Raw genomic sequence first — 19,232 nt, forward strand, 5'->3', positions numbered from 1 at the left:
AAAACCTCAAACTGGTTTGCATCAAAACATTGAAATATTTCATGTAACTAAAGTTGGAGGTTGCTCTCATTTAGAATTACTCAATGGACTAATCTAGCAATCAGTTGGTTATGAAACTACCCAGGGACTGTTTTCATAAATCAGATATTTTCCCTATTAGAATGGGCATAATGAACTCGCGACTGAATCATCTTCCAGTGCATTTTTGAACACAGGTAAGTGGCATCTATGTTGCAGTATGCAATGAATATTAACAAAGTTAATCTTAACTTTGTATTACATCAATTTCAAGTAGGAATCTCCCAATACGTTGCAAGGCCAATCTCAATCTCAGAGTAGCACGGTGGCTCAGTGGTTAGCACTGCTGCCTCACAGTGCCAGGGACCCGGGTTCAATTCCACCCTCGGCGACTGTCTGTGTGGAGTTTGCACATTCTCCCTGTGTCTGTGTGGATTTCCTCTGGGTGCTCCAGTTTCCTCCCACAGTCCAAAGATGAGCAAGCTAGGTGGATTGGCTATGCTAAATTGCCCGTAGTGTTCAGGGATGTGTAGATTAGGGGGATGGGTCTGGGTGGGATGCTCTGAGGGTTGGCGTGGGCTTGTTGGGCCGAAGGGCCTGTTTCCACGCCGTAGGGATTCTATGAAAGTCATTAAAACAAACAGCACAAACTGCAGCACGTTCAATCTGCCACTGGAACTTAATTTGTTTCAATGTAAAATAAAAACAGAAATCAGCCTTTGCTTGAAAATAAGTTGACATGAATTTCAGTTAGGTGCCAAGGTTCATTATCAAGTTCTCAAAATGGCAATATTTGTGGGTCTGTAGAGCTGTCAGTGTGTTAATGCACTACTAATGAGTCCTGCCCTTAAGAAGAGAGAAAATCTGGGATTCAGAGGAGAAAGGAGCTATGAAAAAACAATGGCTAAATTGTACCTCTACCCCTCTGCAGATAAACAATTAAGAGTGGGTCAACACCAAACTAACAATGATTGACATTAGTAAACAGAATTTTCCTTTTTGACTGTGGTCTGTGAACAAAATCTGGCCTGTAAATAGTAGCCTGTAAAACACTAAGGCAATATCAAACACTGCTAAGAACCTGAGCCAAAGAATATAACCATATGAGAGATTTCCCACAACTCTCAAAACAGTCAATATAAGAATCAATATACATCAGCCAAGTATAATCACTACCTAATATTTGATATTAGCTAAAAAGTATCTCTTAAAGGACCGGTACTCTTCATTGTGAGAGGTATCCATTGCAATGCTGCCAATAGATATGTGTATTTTAACCCAAATTTGCATAAGAAGTCTATATGATGCATGACTTTCAAAGTTTAATTGAGTATGGCTTGAAAACTTTGTACCTCTATTCTACTGAAACGCTAGTGACAATACTGCGATTTAGAAGGTGGCTCCAGATTTATAACGTTGCTGTCACAAGTCCAAATGCTGAACAACTAAAAGATTAAAAACCATACACTTCAGTTTCACCCTTCTCTTGTTTTTCTGTAAATTAATCTACATGGGCTTGCTGAAGGTACAGAGCAGTAATAGCTAAATACTTTCCAAGATTTGTAATTTTATTCTTCCTTTTATCACTACACAGACTCTGACATTAACACATACATAGGTAAAGCTGAGAAAGGAATGACTGTCAGGCAACATTTAGTCATGTAATAGAGATAAATATTTCACATCCTACCACTTACCTTGGTTCCACCTCCCCAGTGACAGAAAGCAGAGTTCCTCCACGTGGGTCATTTGGTGCATCTCCCAATAAACCTCTCGGAGCTGGAGCCCCACCTACTGGTGGACCCCGCTGCATGTTGCCTCTGGGGTCCTGCATTGGGACTGAAAAGGAAAAAGAAATCCCTGTCAAAAGATGTGTTAAGTCTGGATGAATTTGGATTTCGCAATAAGACAAATGGAAAGAAAGCGGAATCATGCTTTTAAATAAAAAAGGGGGTATCCAGTCTTACAGAGTGTAAATGACTTCCTGCATTCTGTACTACCCACGCAAACTATCCACACGGCATAGAACATTGAATGCTTGGAAGCATTCTAGCCACATCAAAACTACTCACAAATGATCCGCGTGATTGAAACACTGGGACTGAAACACAACTGGCCAAAGGAGAAGTACAAGATACTTGATGAAAGTGTCCCACTGAAACATAGCTAAGACCAAGATCTAGTGGCACTAATATCCATTGTGCCATTCTGTGCTCATGCAACAATCAATCAGCCTTTCATTGTGCTGTACTACATAACTCTGACAGTTAGCCCATAATATCTTTCTGAAGTTTTGAATACCTTATGCTCTGTAAAGCTGTGTAAACTTACTATGCAATCCAATAAAACAAATAAATATGTTTAAAATTCAAATTTCAGCCCAGATAAAAAAAACGAGAACATTTTACATCTGCATGATCTGCATCTGTTCAATGTTGCAAAAGCCTGCCTGTCAATATTATGGTCTTTCAGGTTATAGATACATTGCATTTCATAATTTTCCCTCACAATCACACAAGAACACTACTTATTGGTAACCTTGTATTGCATGCATCAAATATCAACATCTGCACCCGCTTGATTTTAACCATTTTATACAGAATAATTTAAGAGGTTCAGCTTGGCATACAAGTTAGATTTATTTCTAACTCCAAAACGAAACAACGCAGAAAGGCTCAATTTAGTTAGAAAGTCATTTAATGTTACATAGGGTCATAGTAATGACTTCAACACGTTATGTCATGGGCTGATTTTTATAGAAACAGAAGGTTTTTTGGTGTTACATTGTATTACAACACAAATTATGTTAAGACAACACGTGGGAATTAAATTAATTAAAAACGTAAAACAGGCCAGGCATGGGCTTCAAAATACTTATGTTTACACTGCGCTTAAATTTTATACTGCGCACATCCAGTCAAATCATCTAAAAAGAGGACGAATGGTACCTGCCAAAATTCAAGAAGTCACCATCAGTTCTTTGATTTTATATGAAGACATTTTAAAATTTTACTACATGCTTCTCACTCCTCTGTCTCACTAGAATAGATTTGAAGTTGTTGAGTTTTATTCACTGAAATCACCCTATCACGATTGCCAAAAACACAAATGACTCCAAACATTTCTAATTTCTCAAACTACCTTTTTTCCACTCAATTAAACATAACGTGACTTTGTTACAAATAGGCCACAGTTCTAACATTCTAATCGTTACCTGACTGATGAGGATCTAACTGTTGACTCTTTATTGTCTACTATCAGAAATCATAGAAGTTTTAATATTGATTTCTGAGCAGTAACTGAGGGCATAGGAAACCTTGGAAATTTGTACTGGGGCAAAAGCAACAATTGAAGGGTTCACTATCTTTAGCAAGTTTCCAATTACATTTGAAAAGTCATCAAAACCTATTAAGTTCAAATAAAGGGTAATTGATGATTATGTACATGGATGTTCAGTACCCACAAGTTGGCAGATGCAGAATGTATTAGAGTCTGCTTCCCAATAAAGAGGATCACTGCCCTAATGTACTATCATCCATAACAGGAAAATAAAGGCAAGTACTGCAGATGCTAGAGATCTAAAACAAAAACAGAAAGATCTGGAGAAATTTGGCAAGTCTGGGTGCATCTGGAGAAAGAATAGTTCCAAAGATAATTCATCCTGGATAGCGCTGAGCTTCTTGAGTTTTGCTGAAGTTACATTCCTCCGGGCAAGTACACAGTGTGTCTCGAGACCCCTGAATTCTGATTGTGGACAAGCATTCACAAGCCAGGAGGTGTTACATGCCACGGAATTCCCCGTCCCTGACTTGCTCATGTAGCCACAGTACCTATATGGCTGGCTCAGTCCAATTTATGACCAATGGTAACAATCAGGATATTGACAGTGGGTGATAATACCACTGAATGCCAAATGGCGACTGTTAGCTTTTTCTATTGTTGGATTGCCTGGCACTTGTGTGGTGCAAATGTTTCTTGTGATTTTTCAGCACAATCTTGCACGTTGTCCAAGTCGCGCTGCACATGGCCACAGACTGCTTCAGTATCTGAGGAGCTCCGAGTGATACTGAATGATTTTGCAATCATTAGTGAATATCCCCACTTCTGACAGTATGTTGCATCTGGTAGGTATGCTTGAGATCAATGGAAGTATGGAAGAGATGCTGGTTATGTTAATTGGAGTAATTGATTGAGTACTTGACTGGGTATATATTAGTGAGGTAGGAGTTTGTTGCAAGAGAGTTGGAATAAAACTCTGATCAGAAAAGGGTATGCCTTGAGTCTAACTAGCATTTAACCTCTGTTCTTTAGTGGTGTTAGCAATGGATGATAGCTGTTTGAAAGTCAAAGATTGAAAACCAAGTACTATTCTAGCCAAAAGAGTAATTCAGAGAGATGACTGAATTAAAATCTAAAAGTGTTATGATACCATTACCCACACATTTTCTGAATGCGAGTTTTATGACCAGTGGAAGAATGAAGCAACCGTCTGGTCCTCTGTCACTTCTTCGTCAATGCAGAAATAAACTACAGCCTTTGCATTTTCACTTCCATGGATAAACAGGATAAGAAGCAATTTTTTTTTCCAGAATTGGACACTAATCATTTGAAAGAGGCTTGGACAAATTATTAACTTACACGAATAGAATTTATCAAAAAGTTGATTTACTAATTGCTTGAGAGAGACGGTCAGATTTCGACAAATTCAGAAGTAGTAAAGATAGTTCCATAGAAGAGTACATACTCGAAGTCAGTAGATAGTATGCAAGACTGTAGAAATTTCCTCTGGAAATTTCCCAATGTGTGCTGGAATTCAAGTTATTAGACTAAGCCAAAGTGTTGAGTTTAGTTATAATAGGAGTAAAATTTGTAGGTAAATACACACTGCTAGAATAAATTTTAGAAGCACCAAGGCAGGCAATCTTTATGATAGTGGAACAATTAGGCAGGCATTGGAAAACTGGAGGACAATGTTAACAGGCTGGCAAAAGGGTCTAGATGTAGGTTGCTGGTGACAAAAATGAGGACAGAAATGTTTTTCTTAACAATTTTGAAAGGCCAAGAGAATTTTTGACTTTTGATAAAAGAATTAACCCCAGAAATGCCATGATGCAGTGAATCAATTTTTCAGGTGTGGTATCAACTAAAATAATGCAAATGGTATAAGAGACTAAACATGAATGGAACATTCAGAGGAAGAAGATGGACGTATAGATCAAAAAGAGGGCATTGTACTGATCACAAGATGTTTTTTAGCAAGCAATGAATGTGTTGGTGGCAGAATCTTTCAATTGTGCAATTTTAGAAGCAGAAAACATATCTATAGTATTGTTGGGTAGACTGGCTAAAAGACTAGGTAGTCTCTTAGTATTAAGGATTGAAACAAAATTAAGGAATTTGACAGTTTCACCAGGTTCAAATGTGGGGATGATAACACACAAAAATCCTTAAAAAGTATGGTCACTCTTTGTAAAATAGCTACGATCAATCATTTTATGAGCACAGTGTAATAGCCAGTGAAACATCATCATGATTGATGAAAAATGCAATGAAACTGGATACAGAAATGACAATACTTGGGAAAGTGGATCAATTGATATTAGAGCAACATTTCAGCAGGGAAGTCAGCTCAAAGGGAAACATTTGTTCACCCTTCAAAAGGAGGTTCCAAACACCGTGGGAACAGTCTGAAAGTTAAATAAATGGGTACACGACTTAAATGACATTTGGCACTTCTTGATAAGATCGACCTTATTAAAACTAGACTGTCTCCAGTTGAAAGCAAACCCCACCACATTTTACTGGCACTAGGAATCTTTATAATCCATGTAGATGATTTTTTTGTAGGGTGGCAAAAATAAATTTGAAAACAATGTTACAAGTGGGCTTAAAATAGAATTAGATATTAGGCCTCTGGGGCTTTTAGGTATATTGGATTGAAAATCGAGAGAATAGATTGACTGTTATTATGAAAAATCCCAAGCTGAAAAATATCATTCGGATGAACAAAAAGTTGAAAAAATTAAAAATAGAGTACTGTGTTTTGAAATTTTCATCATTGGGATATACCAGGAAGATGAAACTTATTGTTTTTACTGCTGCTTTATATACAAATCTCTGAGATAGGTGCACAAATGCAGGAGAGTTTATAACTTTTGAGAAAGGTAGATATTGCTCTTTTATGTGGGAAACTTGAAAGATTAGAGAGTCGCATGAAGTACCTTAGCATCAGAGACTCTCACTTTTGATAAAGCAGTACATATGGCACTCCTCTTAGATAAAACAGTTGAAGAAATTCTAAAAAGGAATTCAGCCACAATATCCACTAAGTGCTAAAACAGAAACAGTTCTGGAGAAATTCAGGAGGTCTGGCAACATCTGTGGAGTTAAAAATATGGCTGATGTTTCATGCCCTGCATGATTTTGGTCTATACCATTACTCCCCAGAGCTCCACAGTCTGCAAAGTCCTTCCACTAGATCCAAGTTAGAAGTCATGTGTGATGGAATTCTCTTCATTTGTTTGGATTAGCCCACTTCCAACAACTCTGAAAGACCTCAATACCATTCAGCAAAAAACATCTAATTTGACTGGCATCTCATTTAATACCTGAAAGGTTCACTCTTCTCCAGCACTGGATAAATGTAAGTGCAGTGCTTGTCACCTTTAAGAGGTAGTACATCTCCGAGATGATGTGGGTCATTTTTGTATCCTAAAAGGCGTTGTGTATTAAACCAGTTTAGTGCTGTCTGGAGGGCATCTGGCATCTCAATCCTATCTTAACAAATCCAACATTTAGCATTTGTAATAAATCCAAACAAATCCAATGGGTTGTGCAGAAAAGTGTACATCCTACCATTTGCAAAGATCCTATAACAGGAATCAGATATCCTATTTGTTGACCAGTTGTACTTTACCACAAATTTTGGATGCATTTATACTATAACTATTGCATTAATGCAAAGCAATTTCACTTCGCGCTACAACACAAATTACGTAAATGCACTCTGAATCTGGAGTTCAAGCATAGATTTAAGGAAAGAGGTAGATGGCTACGAGACTTGAGGAATAAGCTTTGCAGTCTGAGGGTAGTGGGAATCTCAAACTTACTGTTTGAAAGGATAGTTGAGTCAGAAACACCTGTAATACTTAAGCATTATTTAGATATTCACTTGCATTGTCATTGCCTCCAAGGAAAGCAGAATTAGTGTAGCGAGATTTTTATTGGTTGATGCAGACAAAACGGATCGAATGGCCTCCTTCCGTGTTGCAAATGTCTATGATCCTTGCACTTCAGTCACATCACTCAACTTTAAGGTTTCTAGATCCCTTCCCGGGTGAATATTTTATTGCAACCAAATTTGATAAATTTACTACATTTTGGTGCACCACAGTAAAACTTCACAAGTATTTAACCTCTGACCTCTAATCTGCAACAGGAAATACATTCCATATTTTAAAAAGTTTAACCCTTACTTCTCATTCAACAAAAATATAATCCCTCAAAGTGAAAGCAAGCCAGGAAACATGAAGGGTTATACCTCTCTGTTACAGGTTACTTGTAAAATCAGAGGTTAAACATTCATTCAAACTAGTACCTTGTCCTCTCTCGATCTGTGCAGTCCCTGCGGAGGCCACAGGTGAGTGCATATTTCCTGTGAGAACACGAGATAAAGAATAGTGCAATGGATAACCTGTCCTTTCATAACATTCAGGTTTGTGCATTAAAAGTAACAGAAGCACATGCAATACTTCTTCGTTTGAATAACCTCATTGGAAGGGTTCTGGTGATGGCAGTACAAGCTATATATGACAATGTTGTGTAGAGTGCCAGGAAAATAGATGGTATACTAGAAAGCATTCTAACAAGAAGTCTTTGCAACAGGATATAGGTTTCTCAGGAAGTGAGAGAGAGAGATTAAAGATGATAAGGGAACCCACCACTTACAGAAACAAAATAGACTCCATGATGACCATCACATAAAAATTACGAAGACTGAAAAGATCAGGCATGGAAACAAAAAAGTTTACTAAATAAACCTGCAGGCAAAAGGAATTTTAAAAAGAAACAAGGAAATAAAATGGTGCACATAGCAACATGCCATGTAATGTGAGAGCTAACAACAAGAATGTTTGACTAGAATTTCTGTTTCAGTAAGTTATAAGTCCAGCAACTTTAATTCTAAAAACGAGATGTACCTGTGCCAATAAGCAGACACCACTGAAAATCATCAGAACATATGCATAGCAGATCACCACAAAGTGATGTCTGAGTAAACCTCCAGAAAATTAGAGCCAATGCTTAATACATTTCTATCCTGACAGCAACACAACACAAACCAGTGCCCTCAACTTCAAAAGGACAGTTCCAAAGGTATGAAGGAAGAGCTGCCTAAAGCAGGCTAAGTGGAAGTCATTAGATGAACGGCGGCAGACCTTTCAGCAGGTATCTCACAAAGATCATCAAAAATTTATTCGAGTCAAAAAGAAGGACTCTATGAAAAGGATGAACCATCTGTGGTTGGCAAAGGCAGGCAAGGACAGTTTCCAAATCAAAACTTAAGGCGTGCAATGCTGTAAAACTAATTGTAAGCCAGAGGACTGGGATTTTGTTTCCTTTTAGGAAGCAGAAGCAGTTGACTAAAATAAATCAGTAAGAAGTGTAAAAATAAATAGCAAGAGTTTCTACAGGTATATAAAAAGAATTAGAGTGCTAAATTAACTGTGGAACCCTTGGAGGATGCAAGGGGGAATTAATAACAGGGAATCAGCAAATGGTATAAAATTTAAACCAGGACGTTGCCTGGTATGGAGGGCGCTAGCTATGAAGAGAGGTTGAGTAGATTAGGATTATTTACATTAGAAAGACGGAGGTTGAGGGGGGACCTGATTGAGGTCTACAAAATCATGAGAGGTATAGACAGGGTGGATAACAAGAAGCTTTTTCCCCAGAATGGGGGACTCAATTACTAGGGGTCACGATTTCAAGGTAGAAGGGGAAAAGTTTAAGGGAGATATGCGTGGAAAGTTCTTTACGCAGAGGGTGGTGGGTGCCTGGAACGTGTTGCCAGCAGAGGTGGGCACGATAGCGTCATTTAAGATGTATCTAGACAGATACATGAATGGGCAGGGAGCAGAGGGATACAGATCCTTGGAAAATAGGCGACAGGTTTAGATAGAGGATCTGTATTGGCGCAGGCTTGGAGGACCGAAGGGCCTGTTCCTGTTCCTGTGCTGTAATTTTCTTTGTTCTTTGTAAAGCAATATTTTGCATTGGTCTTCATGGAGATGGACATGCTAATCATCCGAAAGACATCAGATAAGCAAGGTGTTAATGGGGGAGGAAACAAAGGTTTAGCACTGCTGCTTCACAGTGCCAGGGATCTGGGTTCGATTCCAGCCTTGGGTCATTGCCTGTGTGGAGTTTGAGTGTCCTGTGTTTGCATGGGTTTCTGCCCACAATCCAAACATGTGCATGGCCATGGTGAATTGGTCATGAATTGTCCGTAGTGTCCAGGGATCTGCAGGCTATGTGGGTTAGCTGTGGTAAACGCATGATTATGGGGACTGGGGAGGAGGGAACAAAAACCGAAGTTTTTGGTAGGAGGGGCTGGGTTTGGGTGGGATGCCCCTCGGAGGGTTGGTGAAGACTCAATGGGCCAAAACACGCACTTTCCGCACTGTAGAGTCTCTATGAATCTAGGCTCTTGTAGCAGTCTCTATCATGGGGGACAAAGTCTTTGACAAATTGATGGGTCCCAAGGCAGACAAGTCATCAGGACTAACTGCAGAGACGTTGGAGGCACTGGGTGAAATCAGTTCCAGAGGATTAGAAAACCGGTAACATGACAATCATGTTGAAGGAGGGAGGCAGCAATAAAGCAGGAACTAAAGGCCAATCATTAAGTTAGAAACAGCAGGTAATTTAGAAAAACTTAACACAAGCAAACAGAAAGGGAATGCACGTTTGACAAATTTGTTGCAGTTCTTTGAGGATCTAACGGCAAAGCTGATAAAGGGGAACCAGTAGATGTGGCGATTCTAGATTTCCAGAAGACAATTGAAAGGTACCACATAAAAGATCATTGCACAAGATAGGAGCTCACGGCATTGGAGGTAATGTATTAGAATGGATTGAGAGCTGGTTAAAATATAGACAAAACAGAGTTGGGATTAATGGGTCTTTTTTAGGTTAAAAAGACATAACTAGAGGTGTGCTACAAGAATCGGTCCTCAGGCTCCAATTTGTTACTACTTACATTAATGATTTGGAGCAGGGGGAAAAGTGCAATGTTTCCGAATTTGTTAATGATACAAAAATAGGTGGGAGGACCTGCAGTGATGCGGATGTAAAAAAAAAAAAATTCTGCAAGGTGGGTTATGTATCTAGATTTAGTGACTGGACAAAAACTTAAGATGGAATTTAACACAGAACAGTCTGAGACCATGTACTTCCGTAGGAAGAATCAGAATTAACGAAGGAAGTTCCAAAAAAAAAAAAAGGCAGAAAAATTCTCCTAGAGGGTATAGGGTAGTGAATATCTGGAAGAGAGTTGTGGAGGCTAGATCACTGAAAGTACTTAAAGATGAGGTAGATAGATTTTTGAAGTGGCAGGGAATTGAGGGCTATGATGAGCTGGCATCATAGAAGAGTTAAGGCCTGGCGCAGACCAACCATAAAATTGTTGAATAGCAGGACAGACGTGAGGGGCCAAATGGCTTACTTCTGTTCCTATTTCTGATGTTTTTATGTTACATAACTGTATTTTGAATACTGCCCACTGACTCTAAGAAATTTGGGAGGAAATACTTCATTATATACTAATAAAATCAGATTTGTATACTTAGTATGTTATGTGTCAAATCTGAAGTTGGTGGAAAGTACAGATCACTGGGCCAGACAGAATGAGTAATTTGAATTTCTCAAGATATCATAGGCTTAATATATAACTTTTCAATTTTCTTCCAATATCTAAATACAAATACTGATTTTTTTTCAAAGCTATGAATTACTATCCCAGTACATCACCAATTTAAATTCTTCATGTGATAAGCAAATACACATCTGGGTTACTCACAATCACAAGAGAATTTGCGAGTAATTAATCAGATGCCATCACACTACAGTTTACTTGATCGCTGCATTCATTTTGTGATGATTATTTACCAGCATTTGCTCACTAGACTGTACTAATACCAATTTAGAACATTGCACTAAACTACAAAAAAAATTTCAAAATAAAAATGAAAAAAATTATCTAGAGACAAAAGTACATCTGAGCTTAAAATGGAAAATTAAAAAAGGAAAGGTTAAAATAATGCATGAAACATGCAAAGGAAGCTAAAGGATCATTCCACAAATTATCACTACAACTGTGTGCAGCTCTTAAGCATATATAGAATTGTATGATTACACCTAGGATTCCACACATTTTACTTAACATTATATCTAGCCAGGCAGAAATCCTTCTCACTTAAGGTATCTACGTTTGACTGTACTTTAAAATAAGTAAAGTTCTTATAATAGGAGTCTATCAAATTAAAATTTCTCATTGGAGGAGTACTGTAGAAAAAAAGTGTTCTTGGATCCGGAGCTTGGGTTTAAATCTAGTTCAGGTAAAGCAATAAAAGCATTTTTTGTCACTTGGAAGCTCAGTCAAATGGAACACAGTGTAAGCTTACATCACTGGGTGATTATGCCTATTGTTAGAGATGTGTTCCTGTCTCAGGGATGATCCTTCAGAGTTTTTCTGTCAACATTTCTTGATGGAACCAACACCACATATCAATATTTGTTTCAGATTTCTATGTCTGAGGAGAAGTTGTGCAAGCAGCTTAAGAACGATGGCCCTTAAAACCTGCAACACTGCACCATCTGATCAATTCAGTGGGAAAGAGAAAATTTTATGCTTCCATAATTCGGGTGCAAAGGACATGTTGGGAATTTTATCCCATTTAATTACTACTCATCTTTTTGGAGGCAATATGTAGAAGTGAATTGGATGATACTTTGAAGAAAAAAAATAAAAAACAATCAGGGAAGATCAATGACTGGTTCATTGATAGAAGTGATCATTTCTTACCCAGAATGGAGCTTACCAATTGTTACTCCTCCCTACAGTTCAAAAATAATTCCCTTCCCACTCGTTAAACAAAAATTAAAATATATATAGTCACAATGGTTACTGAAACAAACAGAGGGCACAATCAAAAAAATTTGAACATCCAGAACACAAAACAGATACCTTGTCCTCTGTCCATGGGCACAGGTCCTGAGGGCGGAAGACCCATCTGCGGCTGCATATTTCCTATAGAGAATAAAAGCGTATGTGCAAAGTTCAAACCAATTCTTACTTGTATTAGGTGCAGAATCTAGCTTTTTCTATACCATTTCCCCCAAAACATGAGCCCACAATCAGAACAACGTATTACAATGTATCAACCATCTTATTTATTTTTGCAGGATATTGGCAACTTAGGAGTAGCACCAATTCACTAGGCTTAGATTTTCTCAAAACCTCAACACCAATTAACAGCAGATTAACTCTGAGACAAACGCTGAGAAGGAACTCTGTTTTTCAATCTCTCTCTCCTTTCTGCACACCCTCCCTCCTGCTCCCTCCTCTCACAAGCAGAAAGTTCCATTTTGCAGTTTTATGTATTATTCGCCTTACAAAGATAGTATTTAGTCATTGTGCTTTTTGTGAAATCTTGCTGCCTCATGTTTTCACCAGTAAATGTGAGCTTAACTTTTTTTTGAAGTTATCCAATGCCCTAAGGAGATTGTAGCAATATCTATGCAATCTCAAAGGCTGCTGATATCCATCTCCAAAATAGTGCTCAACTAAGTCTCCATCTCATTTCATCTGCTGTGGTAACCTTCATCTGCACTTTCATTACCGCTGGCTAAATCCACATACTCCTGGTTGGTCTCCCACATTCTACATTTCATAAAGTTGAGGTCATCCAAAACTCTCCCACCTTAACTGGCGATGAGTCCTATTTCCCGTACTCCTTGTGCTCTCAGACTTATACTGGCTCCTGGTCAAGCACAAACTGGGCTTAAATTCTGACCTTCAGTCCAAATCCTTCTATGGTCTTAGCCTTCACGATCTTTCTAATCTCCTCCAGTTGCAGGATATCAACATCTTGCACAGTCCCAATTATAAACGTTCCACCATTGGCAGTCGCACCTTTAGATGCCTCGGCCCCATGCTATGCAATTTGCTCCCGAAAGCTTTCCACCTCTCGACTATGTTTTCCTCCTTTAAGCCACTTCTTCAAACCTACCCTCTTTGATCAAGCTTTTGGACATCTACGTCTCTATATGGCTTCTGACAAATAACTTGGTACATTTAATTTCCTTAAAACAAATATAGTACCTTTGTTGATGGCTTGAGAAATAAATGCAACAATGACAATCCATGATGTACACTTCATAAACATATGAGGAAAACAATGTTAATCATGACTCAGTTTTACTGTGCTAAAGGGGGATGACAAGTCATATAGACAGGTGTGTAGCATAGAAACAGACCCTTCAGTCCAACTTGTCCATGCCGATCAGATATCCTATATAAATTTAGTCCCATTTGCTAGCATTTGGCCCATATCCCTCCAAGCCCTTCCTATTCATATACCCATCAAGAAACCTTTTAAATGTTATAATCATACCAGCTTCCACCATTTCCTCTGGCAGTTCGTTCAACATACGTACCACCCTGTGTCAAAAAGTTGCTCCTTAGGTCCTTTTTATATCTTTCCGCTCTCACCTTAAACCTATATCCTCTAGTTTTGGACATCCTACCCTGGAGAAAAGACCTTGTCTATTTAGCCTATCTGTGCCCCTCATCATTTTCTAAACCTCTATAAAAGGTCACCCCTCAGCCTCTGATGCTCCAGGGAAAATAATCTCAGCCTATTCAGCTTCTCCCTATAGCTGAAACCCTCCAAACCTGGCAACATCCTTAGAAATCTTTTCTGAACCCTTTCCAGTTTCACAACATCCTTCGTATAGCAGGGAGACCAGAATTATACACAGTATTCCAATAGTGGCCTAACCAAAGTCCTGTACAGCTGCAACATGCCCTCCCAACTCCTATACTTGATGCACTGACAAATAAAAGGCAAGCATACCAATTGCTTTTTTCACTATCCTATTTACCTGGGACTCCACTTTCAAGGAACTATGAACTTGCATTCCAAAGTCTCTTTGTTCAGCAACACTCCCCAAGACCTTACTATTAAGTGTATAAGACTTGCCCTGATACGCCCGTCCAAAATGCAGCACCTCATATTTATCTAAATTAAACTCCATCTGCCACTCCTCGGCCTGTTGGTCCATCTGATCATGATCCTGTTGTACTCTGAGGTAACGTTCTTTGCTGTCCACTACACCTCCAATTTTGGTGTCATCTGCAAAATTACTAACTGTCCCTCCTATGTTCAAATCCAAATCATTTATAAAAGTGACAAAAAGCAGTGAACCCAGCGCCAATCCTTGTGGTACACCACCAGTCACAGGCCTCCAGTCTGAAAAACAACCCTCCACCACCACCCTCTGTCTTCTACCTCTGAGCCAGTTCTGTATCTAAATAGCTAGTTCTCCCTCTAATCCTGGTGATCTACTCTTGCTAACCAGTCTACTATGATGGAACCTTGTTGAACACCTTACTGAAGTCCATATGGACTCCGCCCTCATAAATCCTCTTCGTTACTTCTTCAAAAAGCTCAATCAAATTAGTGATTCTCCTTAATCCAATCTGCCAAAGCTATTTCTTGTTCCATTTTTACCCTCCCGATTTCCTGCCCTCGAGGCCATCTACCCTATTCCTCAGCTACCCTCATACGTACAAAAAGCCTTGATCTTTTCCTTAATCCTGTTTGCCAAGGTCATTTCATGGCCACTTTCAGCATCCTAATTCCTTATTTAAGTTCTTTCCAGCTTTCTTCATATTCCTCAAGGGCTCCATTATCAGTTTTCCAAATCTTACACGTTTCCATTTCCTTTCTAACTAAGGTCACAATTTCTCTCATCATCCAAGGATCCCGAATCTTGCCATAATATAAAGTATTCCACTTTCCTGCTTTTTAAATAAAAATGTAGCACTTTTTACAACCAACAGACATCTCAAAATACTTTACAGCCAATGTAATAGTTTTCAAAGAATAGTCACTGTTGTGATGTAGGAAACATGGCAACTAATTTGTGTTCAGTGAACTCCCACAAACAGCAGTGTGATAATGATCTGATAATCAGTTTGTTGCAATGTTTACTGTGAGATAAATATTGGCCAGAACATTAGGGATAATTCCTGTACTCCTCTTCAAAATTGTGGGGTGACAGGGGATCTTCTGCATCCACTTGAACAGGCAGACAGGGCCTCAGTTTTAACATATTAAAGATGGCACCTCTGACAATGTAATGTTCCCTCAGTTCTGTACCAACATATCAGGTTTGGTTTTTGTATTCAAGCCCCAGGAGTGGGATTTCAACCCAGGAGATAGTTCACAAGCCACAATGATGCTTAAATTTACTAAGCTATTTATACATATTAAGTAAATAAATCAATATTTTATTAAAATTATGTAATACATTAAACTGGCATAATGTTGGGTTTCTAAGATTTCTACTTGTAGTTACTGTTAGCAGTATAACTTTGACATTGTTTGGTTACCATCTAGTGACATTCACAGAGTACTACAACTGTACGATGAGGCTCAGAATGAACTTTTCAAGAAGAGAGAGTGTGGAATCTTTATCAGGAACAAAAAGAGAAGTTGCTGGAAAAGCTCAGCAGGTTTGCTGGCATCTGAAGAAAAAAAATCAGAGTTAATGTTTCAGATCCAGTGACCCTTCCTCAGAACTGTTCCAAGGAAAGGTCACCGGACCCGAAACGTTAACTCTGATTTTTTTTTCTTCACAGATGCTGCCAGACCTGCTGAGCTTTTCCAGCAACTTCTCTTTTTGTTCCTGATTTACAGCATCCGCAGTTCTTTCGGTGAATCTATAATCGCTGTTTTACCGCGAATAGATTAAATAGGAAATTTCCAAAAAGTACGTATATCAGGTTTTAGCATATGCTACTGTATCAAGAGATGACAGAGCAAGAGGGCAAATAGATCGGAGTTAAAGATCCACCATCATCTAATTGAACGGTGGGATAGGCTTGCAGCACTGAATGCCCTACTCTTATCTTCTAATATCCAAACCAGCATTTTAGAGTGTGAAGTGTATTAACACTGGGGATTCCTCTTCAGCGGTTCAGGCTGTGTCAAGTTGGGTACAGCTGATAAAATAACGAGAGGCACAGATAGAGTTGATGGTAATGGTCCTTTCCCTAAGATGGGAAATTTCAAGATTAGGCACATTTTTAAGGTGAGAAGAGAAAGATTTAAGAAAGACATGAGGCAAATTTTTTTTTTTTTTTTTTTAAAACACAGAGGGTGGTTCACGTATGGAATGAACTTCCTGATGAAGTGGTGGATGCAACTACAATCACAACATTTAAAAGACATTTGGGTGGATACATGAATAGGAAAGGTTTGGAGGGATATGGGCCAGGAGCAGGCAGGTGGGACTAGTTAAGTTTGGGATTATGTTCGGCATGGACCAGTTGGACTGAAGGGTCTGTTTCTGTGCTGTATGACTCTATGACTATGACTCCATGAGATGTGGCATAGTGGCCTGCAAAAATATAGATTAATCAGGATTTAGGGAAATGGCTAAAAGCATAGCCAAAGAATAAGTCTGCGCCCCAAAGCTACATACGTTTATCAAAATGTTAGCAGGTTTTAGAATTAGGCCCATAGTGAGGAGTATTCGGGGTCATTACGTTTTTCTTTTAATTGGAGCAAATTGAAATAAATTTGCATTGTTCTCCTGCTCTGGGTAGTTCCCACACCTACGGTACATGATAGATCAACATGTCCCCTGATTTATTTCCCGCCTGTCAGACCCATGCAAATTCAAATGCAATCCTACCAGAAATAGCAAGATTGTGGCAGTGGTTTAATGGGCTTAAAAAATTTCTGTTCATACTAAGTTTTGGCAATCCAAGACACTGGTAAGCTCTGGACAACTTATGCATTTTGAAGATATATCTTCCATTTTTGTTCCCACTGGAAATGGAAATAAAGAGCAAAGAAAACTAAAGGAAGTGACAACAACAGGAAATGGAAATTAATTTAGCTAAAATTTAAAATATTTAGTAGTATTCCAGAAAGTATATTTTAAAATTTCACATACCTGCAGGCCCAACTGGTCCCGGTCCAGGTCCGGGTCCAGGTCCCGGTCCAGGTACTGGCCCCCCTGGACCTTGTACCGGTCCTGGCCCAGGAACAGACGTCGCAGCCTGCATAGATTGCTGCATCATAGGAGCCCCATTCACATGCATCCCACTCTAATCAAGAGCAAAATTGAACAATTCTTACACATTTTTGTATATTCATACTTCGATACACTTACAGAAATGACCACTTGCATCTAAAAAAAAAAGTAACATGTTATTACATCATTTTCAAAACAAATATTTCTTCCTGTTCTTAATCTTACAGCAACCTGTAGCTTCCCAATGGCGTTCAACTAAGCTGGAAGTCATCATTTATCCTTGTCTCTGCGTTTTTAAAGAAAATGTAAAAACAAAGACATAACTTTTAAGGAATTAAACACTAAACAGGAAAATATTGAAACACTAAAAATTATTTTGCAACCTCTGGTTAACTTTTCCGATCCTTTATGCTGCTCTACTTGGGAAGTGACTATCTCCATTTCAAAGATGCACCCTCAAAGACACTGTTCAGACCATAAATTTCGGAGAAAAGGAAATTGTTGCGATAAGTCTGTTCCCAATGGCTTTGCAAGTGCCAAATATTACTGTACCATTAATAAAGTGGTTTGGTATCTTAAACACAGCCACACTGAAATCCACCTAATACAGCAAACTTTGTTTTAACCAGCACCTTATGAACCGGCACTCTCAATAAACTGTTGAAAATTATATACCTCAAATACTGCAAAGTTCACTGTATTATTGCGGTTTCCGTGATGTCTGAGCTGCCAGTGGACAGTGAGAGCGAGTAGGCTCTCTGCCTTAAAAAAAAAAAGACATACTGGCAAACGTGCATCGTTAATTAAGTGATCTGTGATGTAAATAAGGTATAGAAGTGATGTGTATACCTCCGGCATTACCTTTCTACTACTTATTCTGTCTTTTTACATTAATCACATATATCTCTTAATCAGAGATATCAAAACAGTGCTGCTGACATGGCTTGCTTCTTCCGTGACCGTGGTTTCCCACCCACTGTGGTTGACAGGGCACTCAAGCGCATCCAACCCATCTGCCATTCCTGCACCTTTGCTCCTTCCCATCACTCATAACAGCGTGATTGCATTCCCCTGGTCCTCACTTTTCAACCCACCAGCCTCCGCATTCAAAGGATCATTCTCCAACATTTCAGTCTACTCCAGCAGAACGCCACCACCAAACACATCTGCCCCTCAATCCCCCTGTCTGCATTTCGCAGAGATCGTTCCTTCCAAGACATCTAATCCATTCCACAACCACCAACACCACTCCACCTTTCCATGGCATCTTCCCATGTAACCACAGAAGGTGCAACACGTACCCCTTCATCTCCTCCCTGCTCACCATCCAAAGGCCTAAACAGTCTTTCCAGGTGAAGCAGCATCTCTACGTTGGAGAAACCAAACACAGACTGGGTGACCACCTTGCAGAACACCTCCAATCTGTGTGTAAGCAGGACCCCAACCTTCCTGTAGCCAGTCATTTTAACACAGCATCCTGCTCACATGCCCACATGTCTGATCTCAGCATGCTGCAGTGTTCCAGCGACTCACAGCATAAATTGGAGGAACAACATCTCCTCTTCAGACTAGGCACTTTACAGCCTTTTAGCCTTAATATGGAGCTCAACACCTTGAAACTGAATCATTTCTTCCCTTTCCTTTAGCTTGTTACCATGTCCTCCCCTACCCCCATCCCAGTTACTGTCCTTTCAATCTGGCAGGAGAGACATAATTGTTCTGCTATTCTTACATTCCAACCTCTTAGTCTGAACTATCAATAAATTTTTGCCACCAGCACCCTACACCCACTACCCCACCCCAAACTATAGCATAAATGCTGCCCCTTCCACACTTCACTTCAGCTTTGAAGAGCCATCTAGCCTTGAAACATTAGCTTGCTCTCT

The 19,232-nt window shown here is 39.2% G+C and overlaps 1 protein-coding gene across 4 annotated transcripts in view; it reads right to left on the reverse strand.

The window, feature by feature from the left end:
* Positions 1 to 19,232, reverse strand: part of LOC109924766 (cleavage stimulation factor subunit 2-like) — a 65,669-nt gene that overhangs the window by 30,194 nt on the left and 16,243 nt on the right. For 2 of the 4 annotated variants that reach the window (XM_048604876.1, XM_048604873.1), the window contains exons 7-10: positions 17,266 to 17,419; positions 12,263 to 12,325; positions 7,616 to 7,672; positions 1,716 to 1,857 (exon numbers count right to left, since the gene is read on the reverse strand). In XM_048604876.1, the coding sequence (XP_048460833.1) occupies positions 1,716 to 1,857; positions 7,616 to 7,672; positions 12,263 to 12,325; positions 17,266 to 17,419 (416 nt within the window). The remainder of the gene's footprint in view (positions 1 to 1,715; positions 1,858 to 7,615; positions 7,673 to 12,262; positions 12,326 to 17,265; positions 17,420 to 19,232) is intronic. The other 2 variants (XM_048604877.1, XM_048604874.1) reach the window with 1 other exon arrangement.

This window comes from Rhincodon typus, chromosome 14 (assembly GCF_021869965.1).
Source record: "Rhincodon typus isolate 14 chromosome 14, sRhiTyp1.1, whole genome shotgun sequence".
Classification (NCBI taxonomy): Eukaryota; Metazoa; Chordata; class Chondrichthyes; order Orectolobiformes; family Rhincodontidae; genus Rhincodon; species Rhincodon typus.